The sequence below is a fragment of the Heloderma suspectum genome, chromosome 1 (genome assembly GCF_057233095.1).
Source record: "Heloderma suspectum isolate Gila_16-S chromosome 1, 16-S_ref, whole genome shotgun sequence".
NCBI lineage: Eukaryota > Metazoa > Chordata > Lepidosauria > Squamata > Helodermatidae > Heloderma > Heloderma suspectum.
The window spans coordinates 216,221,878-216,249,344 of NC_139458.1; the positions used below are offsets into that span (position 1 = coordinate 216,221,878).

Below are 27,467 nucleotides of genomic sequence, written 5' to 3' on the forward strand. Positions count from 1 at the left end.
GGCAACCAGATGTTTTTGCAACCAGTGGTGTAGTGGAGCCAGGGCTCACAGGGATGCAGTGCCAACACTTCTTTTCATTAGCAGGAATGCTGATGTCACCTGCTACGCCCCTAAGGACTCCCTGTTCCCTCTGAGTTCGGCTGCAATCTGGGGGGGGGGGGAATGAATTTTCCCAGCAACAACATATTGTTCTCTGTTGTAATGAGAAATATTTTGGGGCGGCTTGGTCTTGAATGGGCAATTAAGGCCCATTAGATTTACAAAAGACCTGCTCCTGGTGGAGATTAAAACTACTAGCATGCGTTCATTGATATGGATCAACACAGCTGCCTGAATTTTTGGACTTTCCTGCACTTCAAAATTTACCACTACACCACTGTTTGTAACATCTAATTCTGCTCTGTGAGTCAATATAGAAATCTCAGTGATGCTACCGAAACTAAATTCCAGTGTCAATTGATATGATTGAAAACTGTACAGTTAGTGCGCAAACCATTGCATTTTTAGGTTCGGGATCAGCCGTGTTTGAAATTGTTCCAGTTCAATTTGCCCTAACCAGCACAGCCAACTGTAAGGGATGATGAGAGTTGCAGTGCAAGAACATACAGAGGGCCACAAGTTGCCCACCCCTGGCTTAAACTGACAGAGGTTTGGCAATCAGTTCAGCACTCTTCTAGTCTAGAACCGGTTCAGTTCCCTGATCATACAGCAAAAATGCAGTTCACCATAGAGCAAAACTGGGTGGATCAATGTAATGGTTCTATTCTGTTACAACTAACCCCATAATCCCATAACTACTGATCCAATAATCCCTAAATTCAGTGAGACAAGCATGAAACAGCAACTCAATAATAACGTTGGAGTATCCCCACCCCCTCTGGTTACTTACTACTCAGGACAGTGAAGCAGTCCTTTAGCCCTTATAGCAACAAACAATTCTGCAGGCTGTTGCTTCACAGACCTTTGAGAGGACAGCATACAGAAGCACAGACAAAAAGTCTTCCCAAACAATCTTGTATGCGCACGATCATTCTGGTCACCAGACTTTTGTGCTTGTTATTGTCTGACCCTAATTTTGAGCAAGTATCCTATTTTTTTTATTTCTTTTTTAATGTTTCTGTTCCAGTTTGGAGAGCAAAGGAGGAAGCTTCCATTTGGGTTGATTCCCAGGAAAGAAATATATATAAGCAAGTTTGAAATGCAAGAGCCTCGTGTGGCGCAGAGTGGTAGGCGGCAGTATTGCAGCCGAAACTCTCCCCACGACCTGAGTTCGATCCCAGCGGAAGCCGGGTCTCAGGTAGCTGGCTCAGGTCAACTCAGCCTTCCATCCTTCCGAGGTCGGTAAAATGAGTACCCAGCTTGCTGGGGGAAAGGTAGCCACGACTGGGGAAGGCAATGGCAAACCACCCAGCTATAGTCTGCCATGAAAATGCCAGCGTAACCAGGTGTCCCTCTAGGGGTCAGTAATGACCTGGTGCTTGCACAGGAGGAACCTTTCCTTTCCTTGATATGCATCTGGAAAGCCCATATAGAAGAGACCAGTCTATCCAAATTCTTGTTGGATGACCTATTACTGCATGCTTCTGAGCAGAACTTCAACTAACAAAGTCCCTTGTTAAAATATAGTGTTGTTAAAATGTAGTGAAATCCATGAGTATGTAATAAGTGACTTCTCTCCCCTTCTCCCTTGCCTACACAGGGTGGGTATCTTTACTATTCTCTTCATCTTGGAAGACGGTAGCTGTGCTCTCATTACATGAGAACAGCAACTGTGGAAGCAGGAATAAGTCATTATAAAGTACTAGCAAAACACTTTAAGGGCACAGTCCTAGGCATGGTTAGACAGAGAAAAGGCCTACATGGCTGGGCCACGCTGGGAGTTGTATGCCTTTTCTCTGTCTAAACATGCATAGGATTGTGCCCTAGGAGTCCTGCCACATTATCCTCATTCATCAATGATCATCTGAAAAGATGCCAGTTTGCAATCTGGAAGTGCTTTCAAATATCTTTAGAGTGAGAGGTGATGCAGCAATTCCATCTCCAGACCTGTTCCTTCCACAGCCTCCCTCCCCCACTGCAGGACAAAATGGTAGTCCTGCCTGGTATGTCAGGTGGGCAAGAAGGGCTGGCAGAAGTTCAGGGATGGAATGGAGCAGAACGTATTAAAGATGTAAGCCATATCCCTGGGCCATGATCTTGCACCCCCATCTCAGTATAACAACCACTAAGGGCACAATCCTATGGCAATTACTGTAAGCGTTCAAACTCGGGAGGCTTACGGTCATCCTATGCAGGGCAGGAGGAGCAGGCGAGGCGATCTCCACCTCCGCCACTCCTCCCGTCCTACATTTTCACTAGATGGGCTCTTCTGGCCCACCTAGTGAAAACATCTCAGAGGGGGAGTGAAGGAGGCTGGAGAGGCCTCAGGATAGCTTGTATCCTGGCCTCTTCAGTCTCTTCCCCTCCCCGCCCACCAAAATGCCCCCTTTCCTTGTCCTCCAAGATTGAATTCTCTAGCTTGGAGAGCAGCCTGCGCAGTTCTTTCCATGCTGGCTGCAAGGGGGAGGAGGGCCAGAGCTCTGATTCCTAGCTCCAAGGTCGAAGCGCTGTTTCCGACCTCGGAGCTGGGAATCCAAACTATCCTATGGCCCCTCACTGCCTAGGGCCATAGGATTGTTCCTATGGTATAACTGACATAATTACAGCATTATATGGCATAATTACAGACAAACTGTATAACTGTAGCATTTAATTATGGATTGTAGTATCATATGAGCTAGTGTGGTATAGTGGCAAGAGTGTTGGACTAGGAGCTGGGAGATCCGGGTTCTAGTCCCCACTCGGCCATGGAAACTCACTGGGTGACTTTGGGCCAGTCACACACTCTCAGCCCAACCCACCTCACAGGGTTGTTGTTGTGAGGATAAAATGGAGAGGAAGAGGATAATGTAAGCCGCCTTGGGTTCCTTGCAAGAGGAAAAAAGGCGGGGTATAAATGCAATAAATAAAATAAAAATAAAATAAATATGACAGTTCTGGCAAAACATGTAACCAGCTTTCATCACAGCTGAGCATGATAGACGGAAGAAGATTTTATCACACATCTCTATTAGGTGCACCTCTGCTGAATAACTCACTCCACTTTGATCTATGCATCTTTATTACAGACAACTCATTACAATGTACAAACACAGGTAGCCTTTGATAGCAAAGCATAGATAGCAGTGATACTGGGTGTATCCAATCAGACCCACCCACAGATGGAGCAACTTCTGACAGTGGAATGGTGGGAGGGCAATTCCCAGTACCCCTGCATGTCCTCAAAATCTGCTCCAGAAGGTTGGGGCACAGCCCACTTCTTTAGCAATGCCTTTCCTGCAATGTCCTAGCCCGGTCTTTTCTGCCCTTTTAGATACTGGTTAATCCTCCCTGAAGTTCCTTCCAACTCATATTCTCCTTGGTCGCCACCACCACCTTTCTCCTAGCTCTCCTCTAGGATTAAATACTCTCAGGCCACGCACCATGTCACTATTATGGTTTCTACAGCAGCTACCATTCTCTTGGCGTGAAAAACGTGGTAACTGGGTTGTGGAACAACAGCTACACCTCTCCCCACTGTTATAAATAAAGCTTTAAAAATAGAAGACTACTCCTTTCCCTGGATGGTCTGGCTGTGTTTATTAATATCTTTAATCAACTACAAGGTTGTTCCTTGCCATATCTTTGGACAGTCACCTCCTAATCATAGCTGGATGATAGAGAGCAAAGGTTAGCTCCAGTAACAGCCCTATCATATCGTAATCATTCGCTAAAAAGCACTACAGAGGCAGGAAGTAGATCAGAGTTCGCAGCTGACTTTTCCAGTCTTGAATGAATTAGGGAGCTTGATATCTCTAACCACAGTTAGAGGATCAGGATACATGGACTTGCCTTTGTTTTCCCACTGTAATTTCTTTCAGTTCAAGTTTTGCAGCACTTACTTGTGTTCAGTTACAAGCACTCAGCAGTTACTCCCCATTTGCACCCATTTGTCCCCTCCTGCAGTCAGGATTGCCACTTGGTGGCTGGGTTTGTGTGCCTCCCACTGTTGCAGGCAAACAAATTAATTAAATACATTAAACAATTAAATACATCTTCAATTCTGGGAAAGCTGCACCAGCTGCATTTCTGTCCTGCACAATAAATATTGCATCGGACATTCCATAATACTCCACACATCTGATGAAGTGGCCTATAAATCCACAAAAGTTTATGCCAGAAAAAATGTGTTAGGGCGCAATCCTATGTGTGTGTGTTTAGACAGAGAAAAGTCCTACAGCTCCCAGCATCCCCCAGCCAGCTATGCTGGGAATTGTAGGACGTTTTTTCCTGTCTGAACACGCATAGGATTGCACCCTTACTCAGTTTTGCTCCAACCGACTAACACAGCTACCTCTGGAAATGGTAGTATAACAAAGCCACTCCTTTCGGTAAGGGCACAAACAGGCATAGATGCACCCCCAAATCTAGGAACACCCCTACTAAGGAACTTTTTACCAGCCTCACCCCTACAAGCAGTCAAATGCAGAAAATATATCTGCATGCCCACTGCCGGCATTTCTAGCGCATTTTCAACTTCGCAACGTTGAAAGCTTCCCAAGAACTCTGCGAGGTTGCCACGGGGGCCAACGGAAAGAAACCCAGAAGTGGGTTCTTTAATAATGCCAAGTTTTAGAACAGGCACTGTGTCAAAACTGACAGGCGCGTACTGCACACTAGGAGAGCAGAGGGCGATTTCTGGGGCTGACTTTTGTGGAAAATGCGCGCGCACCCACCCCTTCTCCTGCAACAGGAAGGCGCTCTGGCCATCGCGCCTTTTCCATGCCGCAAACTTAAGGCTGCAACGCGCAGGAGAGGTGCTCCTATCCCTCGTGCCTTTTCCACCCGAGCAGGGCACCAAGAAGGAGGCTCTCACCTGGCTGGCGCCCTCCCGCCCTGGAGAGAGGAAAGCAGCCTCAGGGCTCTGCTCCCCAGCAGCCTCGGCGCAGCCATCACGCCTCTCGAGCAGCCCTGTCACAACTGCTCTCTCGCGCCCCAAGAGCCGCGAAAGCCAGCCAGAAGAGCCCTCTGGTGGGAAAAGGATGTGTTGCGCCTATGGCAGCGCATCACGTGCGGCGTTAGACAACCGAGGGCGCAATCCTGTGCCCTTTTAGACAGAGAAAAGGCCTACAACTCCCAGCATGCCCCAGCCAAGGGGAACTGTTGGAAGGCGTAAGAAGGCGGGATTTACTTTACGAACACACTTTCTCAGAAAGCAGAACGCAAGGGTGCATCCTGTTTGCTGCATTCCAAGGCAGCGTTAGGTCCTTTACTTGTATCTTCATAAACGGTCCAGAGTGCATTTTGAGTGAAATCTAATACCTGGAAGAATAAAATCCATCATCTATAGCTCACGCCCAAGAAGGGCATGATCCATCTCATGTTAAGCACTTTTATGTTCCAGTGATTTCAAATTAAGCTCATGATTTAATCAGTGGGACTTAACGGTGCTCAGCTGTGGCTGTTTTGCGCTCAAATGTACCCCATTCCAGCAAACTGTTGTGAAGTTATTACTTCCACACTCACCCACCACCACCCGTCTTTCTCCTTCTCTTAACACTTTCTCCCTGCTTGGAATGACAGGCTCCTGAGACCTCGCCAGATCAGAGAAGCGACTTCACGCAATATCCGAGATGCAATTTAACACAACAGTGGAGAAGCAAAGTAATGGGAACATCAGAGAAGTGCATCATCATGGAGGCTGATTAACTGGCATAATGGGAGTGCAGGGCAATTCTGAAGACTGGAAAGGCTCAGTGAGATCACAGCCCTGGGCAGGGCTATTAAGTTTGTGGCATGAAAAAGGTGCAACAGGCAAAATGTCTTCCTGCTGCAGGGAACTGTGTGTGTTTTCTACAAGTCAGCCCCAGAAAGCATCCTCTGCTCCCCTAGTGTTCAATATGTGCTTGCCAGTTTTGGCACAGTGTCCATTCTATTTTGGTTCCAATTAATTGCAGCTGTTGCTCTGATTTGTGGTAATACTTTTACCATTCACTGTCAGATGCTGACATAGTGTAATCCCTATAGGCAAGCCTTCCCCCAACCTGATGCCCTCCAGATGTTTTGGACTACAATTCCCATAATACCTGACTATCATCAACCCATGCTGGCTGGGGTTGATGACAGTTGAACTCCAAAAAATCTGGAGGGCACCAGATTGGAGAACGCTGCTATAGGCTATAGAAGCCGTTTTTACAATGTTCTTCAGAAATCAGATAGATATGTACAGATGTTAGCCCTGCACTGGGAATGGGATCACATTGCATTGTTCAGATCCATATTCTGCCACTGCAATTTCCAGTACATGCAAAATGCAGCCTGCTTTATACCTTGCTGGGTCATGTTCCACACCCATTAAGACCACTTAATGCTGGGTCACGTTCCACACCCATTAAGACCACTTAAGAAGCTGTTTCTACAGCATTGAACAGTACCTAAACCTAGATCTCAAAATCTGATGGCAGTATGCCATGTCTTAAGCAAATGGTGGGAAACGGGGGGAACTATAGCTCAGTGGTAGAGCACATGCTTTGTTTCGACGGGGGGATCTTCAGGACAATGGCATAACAAGCATACTGGAGTATTATCCAGATTTTCATGGAATCAGCTTTGGTCCATCGGGGACACACGAAGCAAGACAAGGCGAGTGTACCATACCTTTAGAATCCAGTTTTCAGGGGGTCACGCAGTGCTTGAAAGGAACATACTTCCAGGTGGAGTGGGTAGAGTGTAACTGACCGTCATCAAATTAGCAGGGGATGCTCAACCAATGAGAGAGGCTTGTTTTCCAGCTCATGTCCAGGCTCCCCCCTGCTACTGGATTATTATGAATAGAGAGCAACTAATTTTTCCCCATGTGTGCAGATTTCCCTGAAGAAGCCAAAATTCCCAGTTCTTGAGTGTATCATCTGAAGGCTCCCCCTGAGAGCATCCCCCCCAATTTCACCACATTCTAGCAAAGTTGTGGAGTTATTCCTCTCTCCCTTGTTCCCCAATGTGCACACTTTTGCCTTTGGAAGCCAATATCCTCGGTTCTTGAGTGTAGCATCTGAAGGCTCCCCCTGAGAGCAGCCTCCTGCCCAATTTCACCCCATTCCAGCAAACTGTTGTGAAGTTATTACTTCCACATCCACCCACCACCACCCATCTTTCTCCTTCTCTTGACACTTTCTCCCTGCTTGGAATGACAGGCTCCTGAGACCTCGCCAGATCAGAGAAGCAACTTTACATAACATCAAAGAAGCGACTTCACACAATATCAGAGATGCAATTTAACACAACAATGGAGAAGCAAAGTAATGCGAACATCAGAGAAGTGCATCATCATGGAGGCTAATTACTGGCATAATGGGAGTGCAGGGCAATTCTGAAGACTGGAAAGGCTCAGTGAGGTCACAGCCCTGGGCAGGGCTATCATGCCAAATGGGGCACACGGCACTAGAAGCATGGAGAACCTGAATTAAAGAAATTAAACACAGTAAAAGTAGTCTCAGAAAATCCAGCTTTTCCACTGGAAATCTCCGGAGTGGCTGCAGATTGGCCACGATGTCATCTGCTGCCAACAATCTCAAATGGATATTACTGGGTGAGATGGACACATAGTTTGACCTGATATATGACACCTTCTTATATTCCTTAAAATAAACTGACAGCATAGTCCTAAACATATTTATCAAAAAGAAAGCACTCACTGGAATGTACTTCCTAATTCCGCTTCTGAAAAGTGTCACTCCCCCACTGGAGGAGTCCTTCTCAGTGGAAGAGCTAGAGGCCCCAGAAGCCCAAGGCACCCCAGACCAAAGTTTGCCACCAGACCCACAGAAGACCGAGCCCATGGGGGAGACAGGTGCAGGGCCATCCCTGTCAAGGGAAAGGGACTCTGCCTCTGAGGCAGAGGCTGAGCAACCCCTGATGCCCGGGAGCATGATCACCTCAAGTGACAGGCTAGCAGGGCTCCTGTGCAAAGGACTGCTCGTCTCCAGAAAAGGTCTGCTCAGGAGAAAGTGCCTCCTCAGGAATAACGCTCTGGGAAGGGAGGCTTGATTACTACAGCTGAGCTCTGGGTAGGGTCCAGCAAGTTTTGGGCTTAAAAGCCTTCACTGAAAACCCAGCCAGTGTTGGAACAACTTTGTCCATTCCCCCTCTGCTGTGTACCCTGCCTCCTGAACCATGCTTTGTGATTGATGCTCTGTTTCCTGATCATTTGGACTGCCTAATGACCCTGCTTCTGGGCTGCATAAGGCATCTGACTGATTTACTGTGTTTGACCTCTTGCCTGTTACCTTGACTATTACTGCTGTTGCCTGATCCTTGTCGCTTGACTGTCTGCTTGTGTTCTGACTTCTCCCTGGATTCAGACCACCTCTTTTGCAGTCTGAACCCCTTTGGCTAGCTACCTGTAGGCTTGAGTGTTCACTGACTCCACTGCATCTAGACTTGCTGCAGCCAAAGCAGGACAAAACTATCCTTAATAAAAGTGTCAGCCAGGTGAAATTGCATAAGTGTCAGCCAGGTGAAATTGCATATGTGTCAGCCAGGTGAAATTGCATAAGTGTCAGCAAGGTGAAATTGCTTCCATCAAATGAGACAGAGCAAATATTTGTATGGATACCTACCAATATCTTTTACCACTGATGTAGCGAGCACTTGTCAAGCTGTAAACCAGGGGTACTGAAACTCTTTCTGCTCGAGGGCTGAATTCAATTTTGGAGAAGCTCTCAGGGGCCAGATTCCAATGGCGAGCAGGGCCAAGGGCCAAGGTGATGGAGTCAAAGGTGAAAGGGGCAGGGCCAAAATATGGAAAATACCAGCATATTTTAGCTTAAAGCTGTTACTGTCAGTAACCAAGCCTTAGAAGAGGCATTTCAATCTATTAATGTGAAAATGTGCAAACACTGGCACTGACACTACCGACACTGGAGCATCTTCAGCAGTTGTCTCTGATCTTGAATGCACAGGAACACTACTTACTTATATTCTCAGTACAGTACTATTGTCAGTGGACCTGAAAGCAGAGGGTTTCTACCAATTTTTATTCCCAAGTCCATTTGTAGCCTGAGAAGAGGCCATAATCGCTATTCTATGTGAGATGTCCTTGGCTGGATTTCTTCTGAACTGCAACGCTTCCTCTGTCATCCTCTGCTGGCTAGATTTACCTCCTGGCTCACTCCATCCTTTGTTGTTGTTGTTGTTCAGTCGTTCAGTCGTGTCCGACTCTTCGTGACCCCATGGACCATAGCACGCCAGGCCTTCCTGTCCTGCGCTCTCTCCCGGAGCGTGCTCAAGTTCATATTCATTGCATCCGTGATGCTATCTAGCCATCTCATCCTCTGCTGTCCCCTTCTCCTTTTGCCTTCAGTCTTTCCCAGCATCAGGGTCTTTTCCAGGGAGTTTTCTCTTCGCATTAGGTGGCCAAAATATTGGAGCTTCAGCTTCAGTATCTGTCCTTCCAAGGAGCACTCAGGGTTGATTTCCTTTAGGATGGATTGATTTGACCTCCTTGCAGTCCAGGGGACTCGTAAGAGTCTTCTCCAGCACCACAGTTCGAAAGCATCGATTCTTCAGTGCTCAGCCTTCCTTATAGTCCAGCTCTCACAGCCATACATTACTACTGGGAAAACCATAGCTTTGATTAGACGGACCTTTGTCGGCAAGGTGATGTCTCTGCTTCTTACTATGCTGTCTAGGTTTGCCATAGCTTTCCTCCCAAGGAGCAAGCGTCTTTTAATTTCATGGCTACAGTCACCGTCTGCAGTGATCTTGGAGCCCAAGAAAGTAAAATCTGTCACTGCTTCCATTTCTTCCCCTTCTATATGCCAGGAAGTGATGGGGCCAGATGCCATGATCTTCGTTTTTTTAATGTTGAGTTTCAAAGCAGCTTTTGCACTCCCCTCTTTCACCCTCAACAAGAGGCTCTTTAGATCCTCTTCGCTTTCTGCCATTAGGGTGGTATCGTCTGCATATCGGAGGTTGTTGATAATTCTCCCAGCAATCTTAATTCCGACCTCTGATTCATCCAACCCGGCATTTCTCATGATGTACTCTGCATATAAGTTAAATAAGCAGGGTGACAATATGCAGCCTTGTCGTACTCCTTTCCCAATTTTGAACCAATCGGTTGTTCCATGTCTGGTTCTTACTGTTGCTTCTTGACCCTCGTACAGGTTTCTCAGGAGACAGGTAAGGTGGTCTGGTACTCCCATCACTTTAAGAATTTGCCACAGTTTGTTGTGATCCACACAATCAAAGGCTTTAGCGTAGTCAATGAAGCAGAAATAGATGTTTTTCTGGAATTCTCTTGCTTTCTCCATGATGCAGCGAATGTTGGCGATTTGATCTCTAGTTCCTCTGCCTCTTCTAAACCCAGCTTGTACTTCCGGTAGTTCTCGGTTCGCATACTGCTGAAGCCTAGCTTGTAGGATTTTGAGCATCACCTTGCTGGCATGTGAAATGAGCACAATTGTGCGGTAGTTTGAACACTCTTTGGCGTTGCCCTTCTTTGGAATTGGAATGTAAACTGCCCTTTTCCAGTCTTGTGGCCACTGTTGAGTGTTCCAGATTTGTTGGCATATTGAATGCAGCACTTTAACAGCATCATCTTTTAGGATTTTAAATAGCTCGGCTGGAATACTGTCATCTCCACTAGCTTTGTTGTTACTAATGCTTCCTAAGGCCCACTTGATTTCACTCTCTAGGATGTCCGGCTCAAGTTCAGTGACCGCACTATCATGGCTATCAGGGACATTCAGATCTTTCCTGTATAGTTCTTCTGTGTATTCTTGCCACCTCTTCTTAATCTCATCTGCTTCTGTTAGGTCCCTGCCTTCTTTGTCCTTTATCATGCCCGTCTTTGCACAAAACGTTCCCTTGAGATCTCCAATTTTCTTGAAGAGATCTCTAGTCTTTCCCATTCTGTTGTTTTCCTCGATTTCTTTACATTGTTCATTTAAGAAGGCCTTCTTGTCTCTCCTTGCTATTCTCTGGAACTCTGCATTCATTTGGGTATATCTTCCCCTTTCTCCCTTGCTTTTCGCTTCCCTTCTTTCCTCAGCTACTTGTAAAGCCTCATCAGACAGCCACTTTGCTTTCTTGCATTTCTTTTTCTTTGGGATGGATTTCGTTGCTGCCTCCTGAACAATGTTACGGACCTCCGTCCATAGTTCCTCAGGCACTCTGTCTATCAGGTCTAATCCCTGAAATCTATTCCTCACCTCCACTGTATATTTATCAGGGATATGATTTAGGTCATACTTGAATGGTTCAGTGGTTTTCCCTATGTTCTTCAATTTAAGCCGAAATTTTGCAAGAAGCAGCTCATGATCTGAGCCACAGTCAGTTCCAGGTCTTGTTTTTATTGACTGTATGGAGCTTCTCCATCTTTGGCTGCAAAGGACATAATCAATCTGATTTCGATATTGACCATCTGGTGATGTCCATGTGTAGAGTCGCCTCTTGTGCTGTTGGAAAAGAGTGTTTGCTATGATCAGCATGTTCTCTTGGCAAAACTCTATTAGCTTTTGTCCTGCTTCATTTTGTACACCAAGGCCATGCCTGCCTGTTATCCCGGTGATTTCTTGACTTCCTACTTTAGCATTCCAATCCCCTATGATGAAGAGGACATCTTTTTTTGGTGTTAGTTCTAGAAGGTGTTGTAGGTCTTCATAGAACCCATCAACCTCAGCTTCTTCGGCCTCAGTGGTTGGGGCATAGACTTGAATTACTGTGATGTTGAATGGTTTGCCTTGGATTCGTACTGAGATCATTCTATCATTTTTAAGATTGTACCCCAGGACTGCTTTTCCCACCCTTTTGTTGACTATGAGTGCTACTCCATTTCTTCTAAGGGATTCTTGCCCACAATAGTAGATATGATGGTCACCTGAATTAAATTCGCCCATGCCTGTCCATTTTAGTTCTCTGATTCCCAAGATGTCAATGTTCAATCTTGCCATCTCATGTTTGACCACCTCCAGCTTTCCTTGATTCATTGATCTGACATTCCAGGTTCCTAAACAATATTGTTCTTTACAGCATCGGATTTTCTTTTCACCACCAGACACATCCACAGCTGAGTGTCCTTTCGGCTTTGGCCCAGCCGCTTCACTCTTTCTGGCGCTACTTGGAAATACCCTCTGCTCTTCCCCAGTAGCATATTGGACACCTTCCAACCTGAGGGGCTCATCTTCCGGCGTCATCTCTTTTAGCCTTGTGATACGTTCCATGGGGTTTTCTTGGCAAGAATACTGGAGTGGGTTGCCATTTCCTTCTCCAGTGGACCACATTTTGTCAGAACTCTCTGCCATGACCTGTCCGTCTTGGGTGGCCCTGCACGGCATAGCTTATGGCTTCACTGAGTTACGCAAGCCCCTTCGCCACAACAAGGCAGTGATCCATGAAGGGGCACTCCATCCTTAGGCAGGGATTAACATGTGTATATCTGCTTGCAGGTGAGAGTGCTCTAGCACTCCGATATGTCATGAATGAGAACCATTGATAAAAACATTCCTTCTCATATCCTGTGGGCCACACCAAAAATTGGTATCGTGGAACGTGGCAAAATGTCATTATCATTTTTTGAAAGGTGCATGTCTCTGGATTGCATTTTCATGTGATAGCCCATTCTGACTGGTTGCTTAAGCTTTTCATGATGTCATCAAGATGGCCAAGGCCACGTTTTTCTAACTTTTCTCATTTAAGCCGTAACGTGTGAACCAAGTGTCCCATTTAAAATTTTAAAACTGTGTTGGAATGCTAATGAATTCTCTTACATAGAACTAACTGTAATAATGTCTTTATCTGTTACCATTTTCGTGATATAAGCCATACATCAAGAAAAAAGTTAAAACTGTCCTCATTTTTATAAATTTACTTCATATGACACATTACCTTATCCAGATATGGGTATTTGACAATTGTAGGGTACTCCTTTATCTTCCCAACAAGCCATAGCTTGAGTACATGAATTCCAATATGCCATAGTTAGACACATTTGATCCAACATTTCATATAATTTTACCCAATGTATGGATAACAGGTAACTTTGTGTTATTGCAAAGAAACATCTAACAGCTTTGTGAGTTCAGCAACTGTTCAAGTGTGTGTGTGTGTATGTTTTAATTTACTAATGTTAGAATGTCATGATTTCACAACTGCTAATATTTATATTTAATTTAATTTTAATGTTCATCACCACTGCAACTGTGCTCTCTAATAGTTTCCTTGACACTGCTTATTAACCATGCCGTTGACTTCTTAGACTTGGTGCTGCTTTTCCTAACCTGTGGTATACACTTTAACTGACCTTCTATTATTGTAGTTTTGAATAACCTCCAAGCATTTTGAAGGGATTTAGCCCTCTTGACTCCCCCTGTCAACCTCCTTCTTACCAGTTCCCTCATTTTAGTGAAGTTTCCTGTTTTGAAGTCAAATGTGACTGAATTGGATTTCCTGGGCAATTTCCCACTTAAATATATATATTAAATCTGATAGCACTGTGGTCACTGTTTTCAATTAATTCAACAACATTTGCATCTTGTACTAAGTCCTGGGTGATACCATTTTGGATTAAATCCAGGGTTGCCTCCCCTCTGGTCAGTTCCATGACCAACTGTTCTAGAGCACAAGTCATTTCAAGCATCAGGAAATTTAACCTCTTTGTCATGACTGGAACATGCATTTATCCAGTCAATGTGGGGGGTGATTCAAGTCACCCATTATTACAACATTTCCTCGTTTGGAGGCCTCCCTGATTTCGTTTTCCATCTCAAGGTTACCCTGAGCATTCTGGTCTGGGGGATGATAGCACATTTCTAGCACTGCATTAGTATCCCTCTTCCTCAGCATGACACCCTCCTTCCATGAGGCTCCCATTCTCTGTCACAGCAGAAAGGCTGTCACTTTGGGAGTGGGGCAGCACTAATAGGTCCCTGAAGGTCTCATCCACCAGTGTCTCTTAGCTTCTCCAGGTCAGCAACCTTGGCTTCAAGGGAATGAACTGTTATAAAAAGCTTATGGAACCAGTCAGAATGGGCTGTCACGTGAAAATGTAATTTATTTATTTATTTATTTATTGCATTTATACCCCGCCTTTCTCCCCCTCGCAAGGAACCCAAGGCGGCTTACATTATCCTCCTCCTCACCGTTGTATCCTCACAACAACAACCCTGTGAGGTGGGTTGGGCTGAGAGTCTGTGACTGGCCCAAAGTCACCCAGTGAGCTTCCATGGCCAAGTGGGGACTAGAACCCGGATCTCCCGACTCCCAGTCCAGCACTCTAGCCACTACACTACACTGGCTCTCCAGAGGCATACACCTTTCAAGAACTCATAATGAAATGTTGTCACTTTACATAATACTGATATGCCAATTTTCAGCTCTTGGCCCACAGACTAATAGGGGAAGAGGAGGAAATAACAGTGGTTTTCACTAGATGTACCAGTTGTTCCTGCTTCCATCACTACGTCATCCAATGAGTGGGTATAGTGCAGTTGGATTATCACTAGGAAGGCCATTCATAATGGAACAATAGTGTCCCACCTATTCAGTACACCAGGAACATCTTTGTGCAATGTATTGTGCAAACAGCTTGATGTTTTTACAAAATGTTTCTGTCAGGAATTTATTGCTGGGAAACAATTGTCTGTCACACTGATGTTAAGAGGCAACAGGTTAGGACGGGGATAGGCCACATGGTGCCCTCCAGACATTTTGTGCTGAAACTCTCATCCTTTAGCATTGATCCTGAAGCCTGTGTCTGAGGGGACCTCCCATGCTAGAATCCTGGTAGCACCAAAGCCATCACTGAGGTTCCTACAGCTGTCCTATAAAGTGGCATGGCTCTTTTATCCACTGTTCAGTATGTGTAGTTGGATTAGTATTGGCTCCACAGTCTAATATGTGGCTAACATTGTGGTTATTTGAAAGAGATGGGTACAATGGTGATTTTGATCTAAAGTTATTATTTCTGGGTGAAGTGTGGCACATTGGCAGGCCTTTAAGACCAGTCTTCCCCAACATGTTACCTGCCAGATATTTTGGACGTCAACTATCATCAGCCCCAGCCAGTATGATAAATGGTCAGGAATGCTAGCAACAGTAGTCCATAACATCTAGGGGGCACCAGGTTGGGGAAGGCTGTTTAAAATTGTGGCGGTAGAATGCCATATGCGGTTATTCAGAAGCGGGCCCCATTAAGATTAACGTGACTTACTCTCAGGTGGGTTTGCAGTCTTAATTGTTAAAGAAAATCATTTAAAAATTCTATAACAGAACGCAATTGTAGCGGTCTGCAATGCAGAACACTGTGAGGATGCAGCTCTACTAGGTATGGAAGGGCTGTGATCTACGTTCAGGTGTTACTTACAGACCAACTCCCTAGCCTCATAAAAACTCATTAAGTATGTATTTGAATCACGTGACGTCTGTGTTTTGTTTTAAGAACAAGGTGGTCCTGCAAGCCTCCCAAGTACTCAAGTAAGTATGTTATTGCCAGTGCCCCCATTAAAACCCATTCAGAGCAAGTAAGCACGCCTTAGGACCAGCTGTAAGCATTGCTTTGGTTCATGGAGCTTAGTGGGCAATGAAATTGGGTAAAAGCTCAAGAAAACAAGGATGCTCTCGAAGGACCTCTTGCAGAAGGAAGAGAGAATGACAGGGTCCTGTGGTGTTGCATTGATTGGCGGGGAAACTTTTTCTATGTGAAAACAGGGCATCTTTATACGGACAAATGTCATTCAACAAATACTAGACACGTAGAATTTGTACTATTCATACACAGGGAACTACTCAGCCCTGGCCCAACTTACTTGCCACCTGAAGTGAGAACACAAGCCACCTCATGCCTCTTCCCAGCTGTGGGGCTCTCATGAGAGCTAGGCCACATCATGAGAGAGCTCACTCAAACGTTTGTGAGATCATGCTCTTGCAAGAGTTTGGGCGAGTCTCATGAGAGTTTGGTGGGTCTTGTGAGAGTTTGGGCAGGCTCCCGCAGGGCCCAGCCATGGCTGCAGTAAGGGGAAGTCGGGGTGCACAACCACCTGCTTTCTCCCTGAGGCAAATGCCACAGAGGGAGAATGGCTGGCAGGGCTCTCCAGAGCTGGAGGTGGTAGGGTGGCAGCAGTGGGCCTTCCTGGCAGGGGTGGGGAGCAGCACAATTTGCTGCATCTCCCACTCCGCCACCTAATGTGGACTCATCATTCCACATCATAGTAGGGCTAGCCCTGGTACTACTCTGCACTATGTAGTGTAGGTAGAGTGTGTTATGGGAATGTACTTGTAAAGAGACAGGTTACACAGCATATGTGCTCACTTGCTGGTCGTCACTCTGTTGCACAAAATGCTAGTTTCGCCCCCTGGAGGCTAGTCCAATTTGCCCCAAAGAGGAGAGTCAACTTTAGGCTGGGTCCAACTCGATTCTATTGTTTGCAAACAGTTCGACAAAGGAGCTCACGCTCAAAGCAGAGTCGACCCTGGGCAACCTCCGCGCTACAGTTTTATCACTTAGCTTGCATTCCTCAGCTAGCGTGTTACTTTTGATTGGTTGCCAGCGGTTTGCTTAGCAACCTTATCTTAGGGTTACTGTCTGCTCATTCCAGGCATGCACAGCTCTTACAGTACTATGTGCTGCTTAAGACACATACAATGGCTTTTAGGTTACATTTTTACTACAATTCCCCCCTCAAAAGGCTTTTCTCAAATTTATACTCTCTTTGGTCCCGCGGTGGACTATGCACTTAAAGGTGCAAACTATTATTGCTGTGGCATTGATGGTTTTTTCTAAACAGCAAGTGAGGCCTAGGACGCCTTTGTTCTAGCTACTAGAATGTTGACAACAAAAACACTTTTTTTTTGAACTTTTGGAACTCAGTTTTGTTCCGTTCATCAGGAACCCTTGAAACGAGAGCACCCTCTTTCTGTAGAGCTACTTGAGTCCTTTCAGGGGTTCATTATTCCAACGGTGACCTTCAGGTGGGTCAGCTTCCAGTGTGACCCTCTTTGGTGCAGGTGATGCCTTTATTCAGTGTGATGAATCCACTTCTTTTTTTTGGCGACTTTCATAGCAATGGGAGTGGTAAGTAGGATCTGAAACAGACCCTTCTGCTTCTTGGTAGGTGGTTCATCTTTCTAGGACTGGATTAGCACCCAATCGCTGGGATTGAGATTATGCACTGGAGCATCTAAAGGCCAGGATTGGTGCGGTGTCGCAAACCTGTGAAAACAAAACAGACTGCAAAGCAGTAACATAACCTTGAATCTTAAAACTTTTACTTTTAAATTCACATTTAAGCTATCAGCCATAGGTAATATCTGAGGTGGGCACTTATGGAACGTTTAAAAGGTGTCAATTTAATACTTCCCTTGGGGGCGCACCATACTCGAGTCAAGGTGATTGGCAAGGCCTGTGGCCTTTCAACTTAATCTTTAAACAAATTTTAATGAGCATTGTCTTTAAGGTGCGGTTCATCTTCTCAACTTGACTTGTAGATTGAGGTTTCCAAGGGGGGTGTAGCTTCTAGTTAGTTTGTTATGCCTGGGCCACTACTTGCGTCACTTGTCCAACAAAATGGGGCCCCTGATTTGATTCACTCTCTTTAGGTAACAAGAGCTTAGGGATTACTTTTTAACAGGATCTTGGCTACTGTCTGAGCGGTGCAGTAAATTGCTTTTATCATTACTAGCAGGTACCGATAGCCATGAGTCTGGGGCAACTCTGAAAAGTCAATTTGAAATCTCTGAAAAGGATAGTAAGCGCATGGGCGACTTCTCATTTGAGCTGGGGGCTCAAACATCTTTGAATCATTTTTGAGGCACAAAGGGCAGTCAGCCACTGTTCTCAGGTCTTGGTCTAACCTGAAGGAGGTGCTATCTGCCTCGGGCGCACTCAAAATCGGGGTGTTAAAGGGGGATGATCCCTTTATTAACTAACCATAATTTTTGAACTTCTCAATGAGGGGCTTCAAGCCTGCACAGGTGGCTTTTTTCAGAGGATACTGCCTTACGCACACAGGGCTCTCCCTTTTTAAAGAAGATTTTAATTTGTGTTATGCATTTGGTCGGGCAGGGGTTCTGTCTGCCCACACACATGGATTAACATTCTGTAAAATCTCAGTCCCTTTGGCCTCTGACACAATCTCGATTGCTTGAAGGGCCATTCGATAATTTGAGCCCTGCATTGCTGGCAGCTGTACTACAATCTGATTATCACTGAAGAAGATTTTAGCTTGCAGTTTTGTTAACAAGTCCCGCCCCAAGAGGGCAACCAGGTATGCAGATGAAACTACAAAGGCATGTTCCAGTATGTTATTTCCAGTCTTCGTGAGGAGGGGCTTACACATGGGCAATTTAGTTTGTTTTTTTTTTCCTTTAATTTCTTTTATAGTTACATGCTTTCCACTTTCTCTTGCCGGGGGGCTTCACAGGGATCATAGAAAATGTGGCTCCAGTATCTACTAGGGCTTTACAGTCTTCGCCACCAACCCTTACCTTGGGATTCTCCCGAGCGTTTGTTCGTAGGGTGGTGGCCCTTCAGCTAGACTCCCCCCCACTGGAGGACCCTGCCAGCATTTGGCAGCCTTCAGGGTGAGTCTCTTTTCTCTTTTCTTTCAGCTCTGGACAATCTTTCTTCCAATGTCTCTTCTCTCGGCAATACGCACATTTATTGAGCCCCGGTCGGCCCTTTCCTTTTCTGCCCCCCCCCCCTTTCTGGTCGCTTCTGTGCTCTCAAGCTGCTGTTTATATCTCCGCCCATGGTGGCTGCCAGCATTGCCTTTTCCTTTTTCCAGGAATGGCACTTTTTTATGTGCTCTCATGTGCACCATAGCTCTAAAAACTTCATGATCTGGGGTCTGATAAGGCTAAAGCAGGCGGTGATATTAAGGCTTGCTTCAATTTAAGAAAAGCCTTTTTTATTTTAATTGTCCACTTCTAGTGGGTAATATTTTTGTTAAAGCTTCATACGGGGGCTTCACCCCTTTTTATGGCTACTATAGCCTCCCTCTTGTAACAGGCACACTTATCCTTTGGCTTGCCTGTTCTGCAAATCATGTTTTAAATTCTCTGTGCCATGCACCAGTTTTAACTCTTTGTTTTCTCTGCAAGTTAGGCTGTTTGCCATTGCTTCGACAGAGACTCGCTTGCTTAGATCTTCTTACTAATCTCAACGACACACATTTGGGATAAGCTTTCTTTCTTTTGTTAAGCCTTTTTGTCTGCTACTTTTTTCTGCCTTCTTTTATACCTTTTTCATATCATTAAAATCTAACACCATGACTGGAAAACATTTGTTTTGTATAGTAGGGCATGGTGGAGCAGATCTAACCATTATACTGCTCCTCTGACTGCATGGTCAGGGCCCATCAAAATCAAGGGAAGGGCGTTCTCATATGTGGAAAGAGTTCCAAGCCACCATTTTTGCATCGGCAACTCCACACTGCATGAGTTTTGGCAGAGTGTCAGGTTTGCCTCTGAGCAAATGGAACGTCAGAACAGTTCAGATTTTGAGAAAGAGCTGGAACACATGGGGCAGGAACTTTCTTAGGCTTCAGAAACACAGCTGGGCTTAGAAGTATCACGGGAGAGTGGGGGACTCTTTCTGTCTCACTTCTTAAGTTAAGAGAATTTGCTGCCCCCCTTTTTAAAGGGAAACTAACTTTCGTAGTTTCTCTTTGAACTTTTTGAAGGCTGTTTCCTTTGTAGTCTATGAATCTCTAGCAATTTGTATCTGTATGCTTCATTAGGGTAAATGAAATCAAAGCCTTGGAAATCAGAGAATCATAGAATAGTAGGGTTGGAAGGGGCTTACAAGGCCATCCGGTCCAACCCCTTGCCTAGTGCAGGAATCTAAATCAGAGCATCCCTGACAGATGGCTGTCTAGCCTCGTCTTGAATGCCTCCAGGGTGGGAGAGCCCACCACCTCCCCAGGTAATTGGTTCCATTGTCGTATTGCTCTAACAGTTAGGACGTTTCTCCTGATGTTCAGCTGGAATCCAGCTTTCTGTCACTTGAGCCCATTATTCCGTGTCCTGCACTCTGGGATGATTGAGAAGAGATCCTGGCCTTCCTCTCTGGGACAACCTTTTAAGTACTTGAAGAGTGCTATCAGATCTCCTCTCAGTCTTCTCTTCTCAAGGCTAAATATACCCAGTTCTTTCAGTTAAATGCAGCTTTTTATCTGAGTGTTGAAATCACAAATCAAACTGTACACTGAGCTGATCACAAACAAACACACAATCTACAACAACGGGAGTTTAAGGCTATGACAAGCCTCACAGTACTTTTTATGGCAAGTCTTTAACTGTCTAAAGTTCTAGTCCATGTGCAGAGTGCCTCTAACAAAGAAGGCTTTGGGCCATAAAGAAGGGATGTTTTTAACAAAAGCTCTGTGTCTCTTCATCAGTTCGAATGGGGAAGGTGTAACCTTACACCTCTTCTAGATTCCTCCACAGATAAGAACAGAGCAGTGCTGCTCAGCTTTCCAGCTATGATGCTTTTCTTGTTTGTTTGTTTTTTTGCAAATCTCACTCTTTTGTCAGGTCCTCACAGACACCTTCCAGCCTCTCTGCTTGCTAAGGCTAAACCAGCCACGGCGAAGGGGGGTTAGGCAAGTCCCTCTTGGCTCTGCTCTGAGCAGGCTGACAGAGATAAGCTTACACAGACCCTGATATTTTAAGAACTTGCTCTGTCTTTGTTTCTTGATTTTGCCACAGTTTTTAAGTCGTCAAACAAATCTCTTTCTTCAGAAGTTGCAACTTTTTAAACTGCTTTTGCTTCTTCTAACAAACTTGGATACGGTGGCAGACAAACTGTCTCTGGAGGGCCCCCTCCCTCCCCCAACAACCTCTCCTCCCAACCTAACAGACCGAATCAGACCAGGGGGAGCTCAGGGCACCTTGGGCAGGGTCTCCCAGTCTTCAAGCTCCTTCCGTGGGGCTTGAATCAGGGAGAACAGGGGCTTTGGGCTTCACTTCGGAGCATACTATTATGACTTTACAATATTGAACTTCATATTCAACCTTTTCTCGCCTTCAGTGGATTTTGGTTGGCACTCATCCAAATGCTGATAACCTCACCTTCTCTGAGGCAAATTTATCTCTTACTACTTGATTCAGACACCACCCGGGGTCTCTTGCCCCTGTGGTCCTTTGCCAGTAACACATTTACACATTTACACTTCTGTAACTAAGGGGGATTCTTTCCGCACCAATTCAACCAACCATCAATATAGGCGAATTGATCCCATTGCCCATTATTCACCACATTTTTATATACAGCATTTACAAGATTTACACCAAAGGATCCTATGTCTGGCCAACTAATTCCAAATGCTGGCCATTCCAATTGACAGAGTGTAACCAGCTTGCCTTTCGACATCTTAGTACACGGAGTCTGACAAACCTCAGACGCTTGACTTTGCTAAAGTTCTTTAGCATGCATCCCAAGGGAGTGGCAGAGCTTTCTAAACGGGAGCTACCCGACCCCATTGTGCCTACCTCTATTTGAAACCATACACGGAGCCTGACAAACCTCCGACACTGACACGGAGTCTGACAAACCTCAGACGTTTACACAGAGTCTGACAAACCTCAGACGCTCCGAAGGCAACTCAAACAGAAAGACAGAAGGGAAATCAAGTACTTACTCTGCCCAGCACCCTAGTGCCGTCTCTTCAGACCCATTCAGCCTGGTTGACTCAATCAATGGAGTCCACGCCTTTAACCTCCTGGGTGTCCCGACCCCCGTTCTCTGGTGCCGTGGCAGACTTCAAAGGCGGTCAGGCGCGCCCCACAGGCACCTTCGCCGGTTCTGTCGTTTGACCCCAGGGTGGTCCAAGGGACTCCTGACTGCTCGCCAGTTTGTTGCACAAAATGCTAGTTTCGCCCCCTGGAGGCTAGTCCAATTTGCCCCAAAGAGGAGAGTCAACTTCAGGCTGGGTCCAACTCGATTTTATTGTTTGCAAACAGTTCAACAAAGGAGCTCACGCTCAAAGCAGAGTCGACCCTGGGCAACCTCCGCGCTACAGTTTTATCACTTAGCTTGCATTCCTCAGCCAGCGTGTTACTTTTGATTGGTTGCCAGCGGTTTGCTTAGCAACCTTATCTTAGGGTTACTGTCTGCTCATTCCAGGCATGCGCAGCTCTTACAGTACTATGTGCTGCTTAAGACACATACAATGGCTTTTAGGTTACATTTTTACTACAACTCCAACCAATGAGGTCTTCCTCCCCTCACACACAGTTGTTGCATTAGTGGCCATGCTTGTGCAGGCAGGGCCCCGTTGTGCAGCTCCATTGCCTCATGCAATGTCACATTCCTTCGTCCTCCCCCTTCACAATCAACACTCTCCAAGATACCAGGCTTCAGGCTCACTACTTTATTAGTTAACGACCAGGCTCCTTACAAATGCAAATGCTAGGAAACAATCGGGCTACAAAGGAAACAGCTACTCCACACAGTTACCAATACCAATGGAGGGGCCGAAATGGAAGTTAGAGAAGTTGCCTGCAGAACTTCCCAGCCAGACTAGCTTAGGGGGGACGCTCCTCCTGTACAGTTGCTTCCTCCTACGTAGGCTATCACGCATAGCCAACCTGGAGGAGCATCTGAGCTCTGCCTCTAACTTTTCCCACTTTGCTCTGTGACAGACCCTAGCATCCCTCGAGTCATGCCCCTCACTTTCCTCCTCCCCCAAAACCTGAGTTCTCATGGAGGAGGAAACGGGGGGGTCCTCCAGGCCGAGCCATCTGTGTGCCAAGGTCTTGAGAAGATGGCCTTGCCGCATCTGAGCTCACTAGGGAGGGAGCCTCCCCCTGTTCTGGCTGTTCCCATCCTGAATTTGAGCTGCAAGCTATCTCCACATGCTCAGATTCATTCCTGACATACAATTTGCATTTTTTCTTCTAAATTCCTTAAAGCATATTATCACACATAATATCAGGACCTTGTCTAACTCCATCCCCTTTATTCAACTCTGGTCTCATATCATCAAATAACTCTTTAATGTATTCTTCCAATCTCTTAAATTTTTGTGATAATTCTACTTCAGTTGTTCCATGTTTATCTTTTAGTAAACATATATTAGGAGGATATATGTCCTCCCTTTGAACAGAGCTTAATTGCTGCGCTGCTGCATAGAAATAATGCTTGAATATTTCCCCCCTTCTTTTCAGATTTAGTCTTGTAGTAAACTGGACTGTTTCTTTTTCCCTACAGCTGTCACTTCCTTCGCTTTTTTTGTGTAACCCAAATGTGTCATGCTTACTTTCTAGTTCTTCAATTTCTTTACATCTATCTACTATAAATTTCTCTTTTGCTTCTGTGATCTTAGGCTTTATTATTTTATGTATGTCATTATATTTTATCATGTTATGTCCCTTATACTTTCTTCCATCAATGTCAGGATCTCATCCATTTGCTTTCCTTTAAATCTATTCCTTTTTAAGTTGGTCTTACTTGCTTTCAGTATGGCTTCTTTTATTTCATTCCACCTTTTGTTGACATTTAAGTGGGTTTCATTGTTGCTCTTAATATTTTGTAAATTCTCCTTTATTTCTGTCTTCACCTCTTCTATTATTTCAGTATTTCTAAGCATATTGATAGTTAAGCTCTGTGTTGTTATTTTCTTTCTTAATCTCTTTAATCTTATATCAAAAACTGCAACAAGTGGGTTGTGATCCGATTTTACATCAGCGCCTGGATATGTTTTTACTGACTTGATGGCATTTCTGTATCTTTTATTAATGAGGATAAAATCAATTTGATTCCTGACAATATTCTCTTCTGTATGTCTATACAGTCTTCTTTTCAGAAGTTTAAACCATGTATTTATTATAACCAAATCCTTCATTTGACAAAACTCAATCAGCTTTTCCCCTCTATCATTTCTATTACCTAACTCTTCTCCTCTTCAGTGTAGGATGAAGTTACTCAGATCCAGTTCCACAATCCAAAAGGACATAGTTACTCTACAATTTCAAACAGAATTCCTGACTCCCCCAGATCATACAAAAGTGCTGCGACCACTATTCATTATCCCATATTTGGAGAACAACGTTTTCCCACCAGTCGCAACTTACAGGGAACACCCACCAATGACAGTGTTCCTTTGAGGTCTCCAGATGTGCAAAACTACTTCTAATTGTTGCCATGTTGTTTCACAAGGGATGGGAAATAATTACAGTCTAATGATGGTAACAACTAATGTGAACATCTCTCCTCATATTGCATTTGTAGGCCTGCATGTGCACATAGAATTCTCGGTAAAGATTCAGTGACAAGAACAAGTTGAAAGTAAAACTCTACTGAATGTGCAATGCTTGCAGGATCCATTTTGAAATGGAACAGTGGTGCCAGCAGAACCTTGTTTCAGCACAGGTAACTTTCCACACAGGTCCAAAGGCGCACGTTGCTATTTCAATCAAAGGCCGGTATCATGTACACATGCCTTGAAGGCAGCTTTAGCAAATTTCCCAATAGTAATCGTTCCACCAAAGGGATTTTTTAACCTCCTTTGCCCAACTTCACCATTGTCCTGAAGCTTCAATTGGTGCAAAATGCAGCAGCTAGGCTGCTAACTGGTGCACAGTATCAGGAAAATATCACACCTGCCTTGAAAGACCTGCACTGCTTGCCAGTTGCTTTCCAGGCTCAATTCAAGGTCTTGGTTTTAACCTTTAAGGGAACAATCCTAAGTAGATAGGCGGCCGCATCTGACCTCGGAGGCGACCGCCTATCCAAAGCAAGGCAGGAGAGGCACAGGGGGATCGTTCCCTCCGCACTTCTCCTGCCTTGCTCTTTTTCGCTAGACAGCCGTTTTCAGCTGTATAGCGGCGAAGGGGCTGGCCAGGAAAGGAAGCTGCCGTACGACACATAGGATGTGTCGTATGTGCAGCTCCGCTCTCCCCACTCTGGAACGCCTCCAGCCCTGCCCCTTTTCAGTCTCTCCACTCTTGTCTTCCGATCGCTGAAGATGGGGCTTCTCCACGCTGCCTCCGAGGCAGCTCGGACGAGGGGGGAAGTCAGTTCCTGGAGTAGACCATATCCTATGGCCCGCTAGACAGTGTCTAGCAGCCATTGGATTGCTCTCTTAGGGTGCAATCCTATTCATGTTTAGACAGAAAAAAGTCCTACAATTCCTAGAATGCCCCAGCCCACCATGCCCACTTTACTGCATAGGATTGCACCCTAAAGCTCTAAACACCTTAGGACCTGGCTATCAAAGGGACTGCCTGTCTCGCTTTGAGCCTCCCCAAGTACTAAGATCTGAAGGAGAGGCCCTTTTGTTGGACACATGTGAAAGGGCTTTCTTCTGTATTGTTCCCACACTATGAAACATGCTGCTTCAAGAACTAGAATTGCCCCCCCCAGCCTTTCGAAAGAGTGTAAAGACACATCTTTTTGAATTTAGCCATTTTAACATGTGTAGCTTTTTAATATTTTAACTGTCCTTAATCTTGTTTTTATTGTTGTAGGATTTTATTGTTTTAAACTGTTGTACATTGCCTTGATAGCTTTTTAGCAGATAAGGTGGTATATACATGTTAATAAATAATAGTAATAATAATAATAATAATAATAATAATAATAATAATCTCACCCTAGGTGAAGGGGGTGGGACCTCTGTGGCCAGGAGCTAATTAATTGCGCCTGCAGTGCTGTGCAGATGTGCAGCCACGTACCAACTTTTTCTAACACACCTGCCCCCGTCCCAGCAATTTTTGCTTGTCACACCAGTACATACATGAAGAATTACTTAGAATGGTAGACTACGTATAGACTATTAATACATGTTCATCCTTTTTCATTTTTTTCATTTTAATTCCTACTGCTGCTGTGTAGATGTGCAGCCATTCGCTGGGGTAAAAAAAGAAAAGAAAATCCACCTATTGATGTAACAGAAAGGAATGAGAATTAGCACATGACCCTTAAATGCATCACATTTCTACCGCAATTGCAACACAATTGCATTTACTCATGTAATATGCATAATATGTGGCACATGTGAACATTTCAACTCCTCCAACTTCTCCCAGAATTGCAACAATGAAATTTGAAATATGGCACTTGCTTGCATGATAAAAAGATAGGCTAATGTGCCATATTACTTAACATGTGACTGGAGAGGAGCAATTACAAGTTAAAAAAAACAAAACAAACAGGAAAGTGCACCATAGTGTAGACTCTGCTTGTTGTTGTTGTTCAGTCATTCAGTCGTGTCCGACTCTTCGTGACCCCACGGACCATAGCACGCCAGGCCTTCATGTCCTGCGCTCTCTCCCGGAGTGTGCTCAAATTCATATTCATTGCATCAGTGATGCTATCTAGCCATCTCATCCTCTGCCGCCCCCTTCTCCTTTTGCCTTCAATCTTTCCCAGCATCAGGGTCTTTTCCAGGGAGTTTTCTCTTCGCATTAGGTGGCCAAAATATTGGAGCTTCAGTTTCAGTATCTGTCCTTCCAATGAGCACTCAGGGTTGATTTCCTTTAGGATGGACTGATTTGACCTCCTTGCAGTCCAGGGGACTCGTAAGAGTCTTCTCCAGCACCACAGTTCGAAAGCATAAATTCTTCGGCGCTCAGCCTTCCTTATAGTCCAGCTCTCACAGCCATACATTACTACTGGGAAAACCATAGCTTTGATTATACAGACGACCTTTGTCATCAAGGTGATGTCTCTGCTATGCATTATTTGATTTATTACTTCTCTGAGTTAGTTCCTGGCATGTGTAACCACAAGATGGCAGTGAAGGAATACATATTTAAATATAGGCATTGATGACATGATGGCTGGAGAATGATAGTATTCCCCTGCCCACCTCCCCACCCCCAAGAGTTGAAAGTGATTTGAAAGAGGGGTTGCTCTTTGTAGCATGTACACTCATACAACTTTTGCCTCTGATAAATAGGTTTTGCAGATTCTGTATTGTTTCCACACACTGCAAAATCTGAACTGGGGTGACAGTGGGACAGAAGAAATGTGCGTGACAGCTGCTTTCCACTGTCTTAAAAGCTATTGTCTCTCACCAGTTGACAAGACTTCTACGCTGGATAGAAAACACCTCTGGTACAATGGACATACCTGCATTACCACAGGGCTAAGGGGGCTTGAGTCGCCGGCCCATCATCTCAGGAAGGCCACTCTCACCCCTAACTGGCCATTTGTATTCCAGGCAGGTGGCACCAGTTTCTTCTGTGCTGTTGCTACTGCGTCACACCTTACTCTTCTCACAGCCATGGACTTTTTTTTTACGTAAAAAAACAACTGGGGGGAAGGGAGGGATTGCCTACGTGGTGATGACATCTTGCGTCCGCACTGCTCCTCAATGTGCCCTTTTTCTTTACAGCACACAATGAGGATGGACTCAAGGGGTGGGCTTGGCTGGCTGTGGATAGCCCCT

General features: G+C 45.1%; 1 protein-coding gene across 2 annotated transcripts in view; it reads right to left on the reverse strand.

Annotated features, from left to right (window-relative positions):
- Positions 1 to 5,060, reverse strand: part of ACADL (acyl-CoA dehydrogenase long chain) — a 42,390-nt gene extending 37,330 nt beyond the window's left edge. For both annotated transcript variants that reach the window (XR_014785673.1, XM_084819264.1), the window contains exon 1: positions 4,955 to 5,060. Coding sequence is in view for 1 of the 2 variants with exons in the window: in XM_084819264.1 (XP_084675390.1) it covers positions 4,955 to 5,031 (77 nt within the window). In the remaining variant the exon portion in view is untranslated. The remainder of the gene's footprint in view (positions 1 to 4,954) is intronic.
- Between the last annotated feature and the right edge of the window lie 22,407 nt (positions 5,061 to 27,467).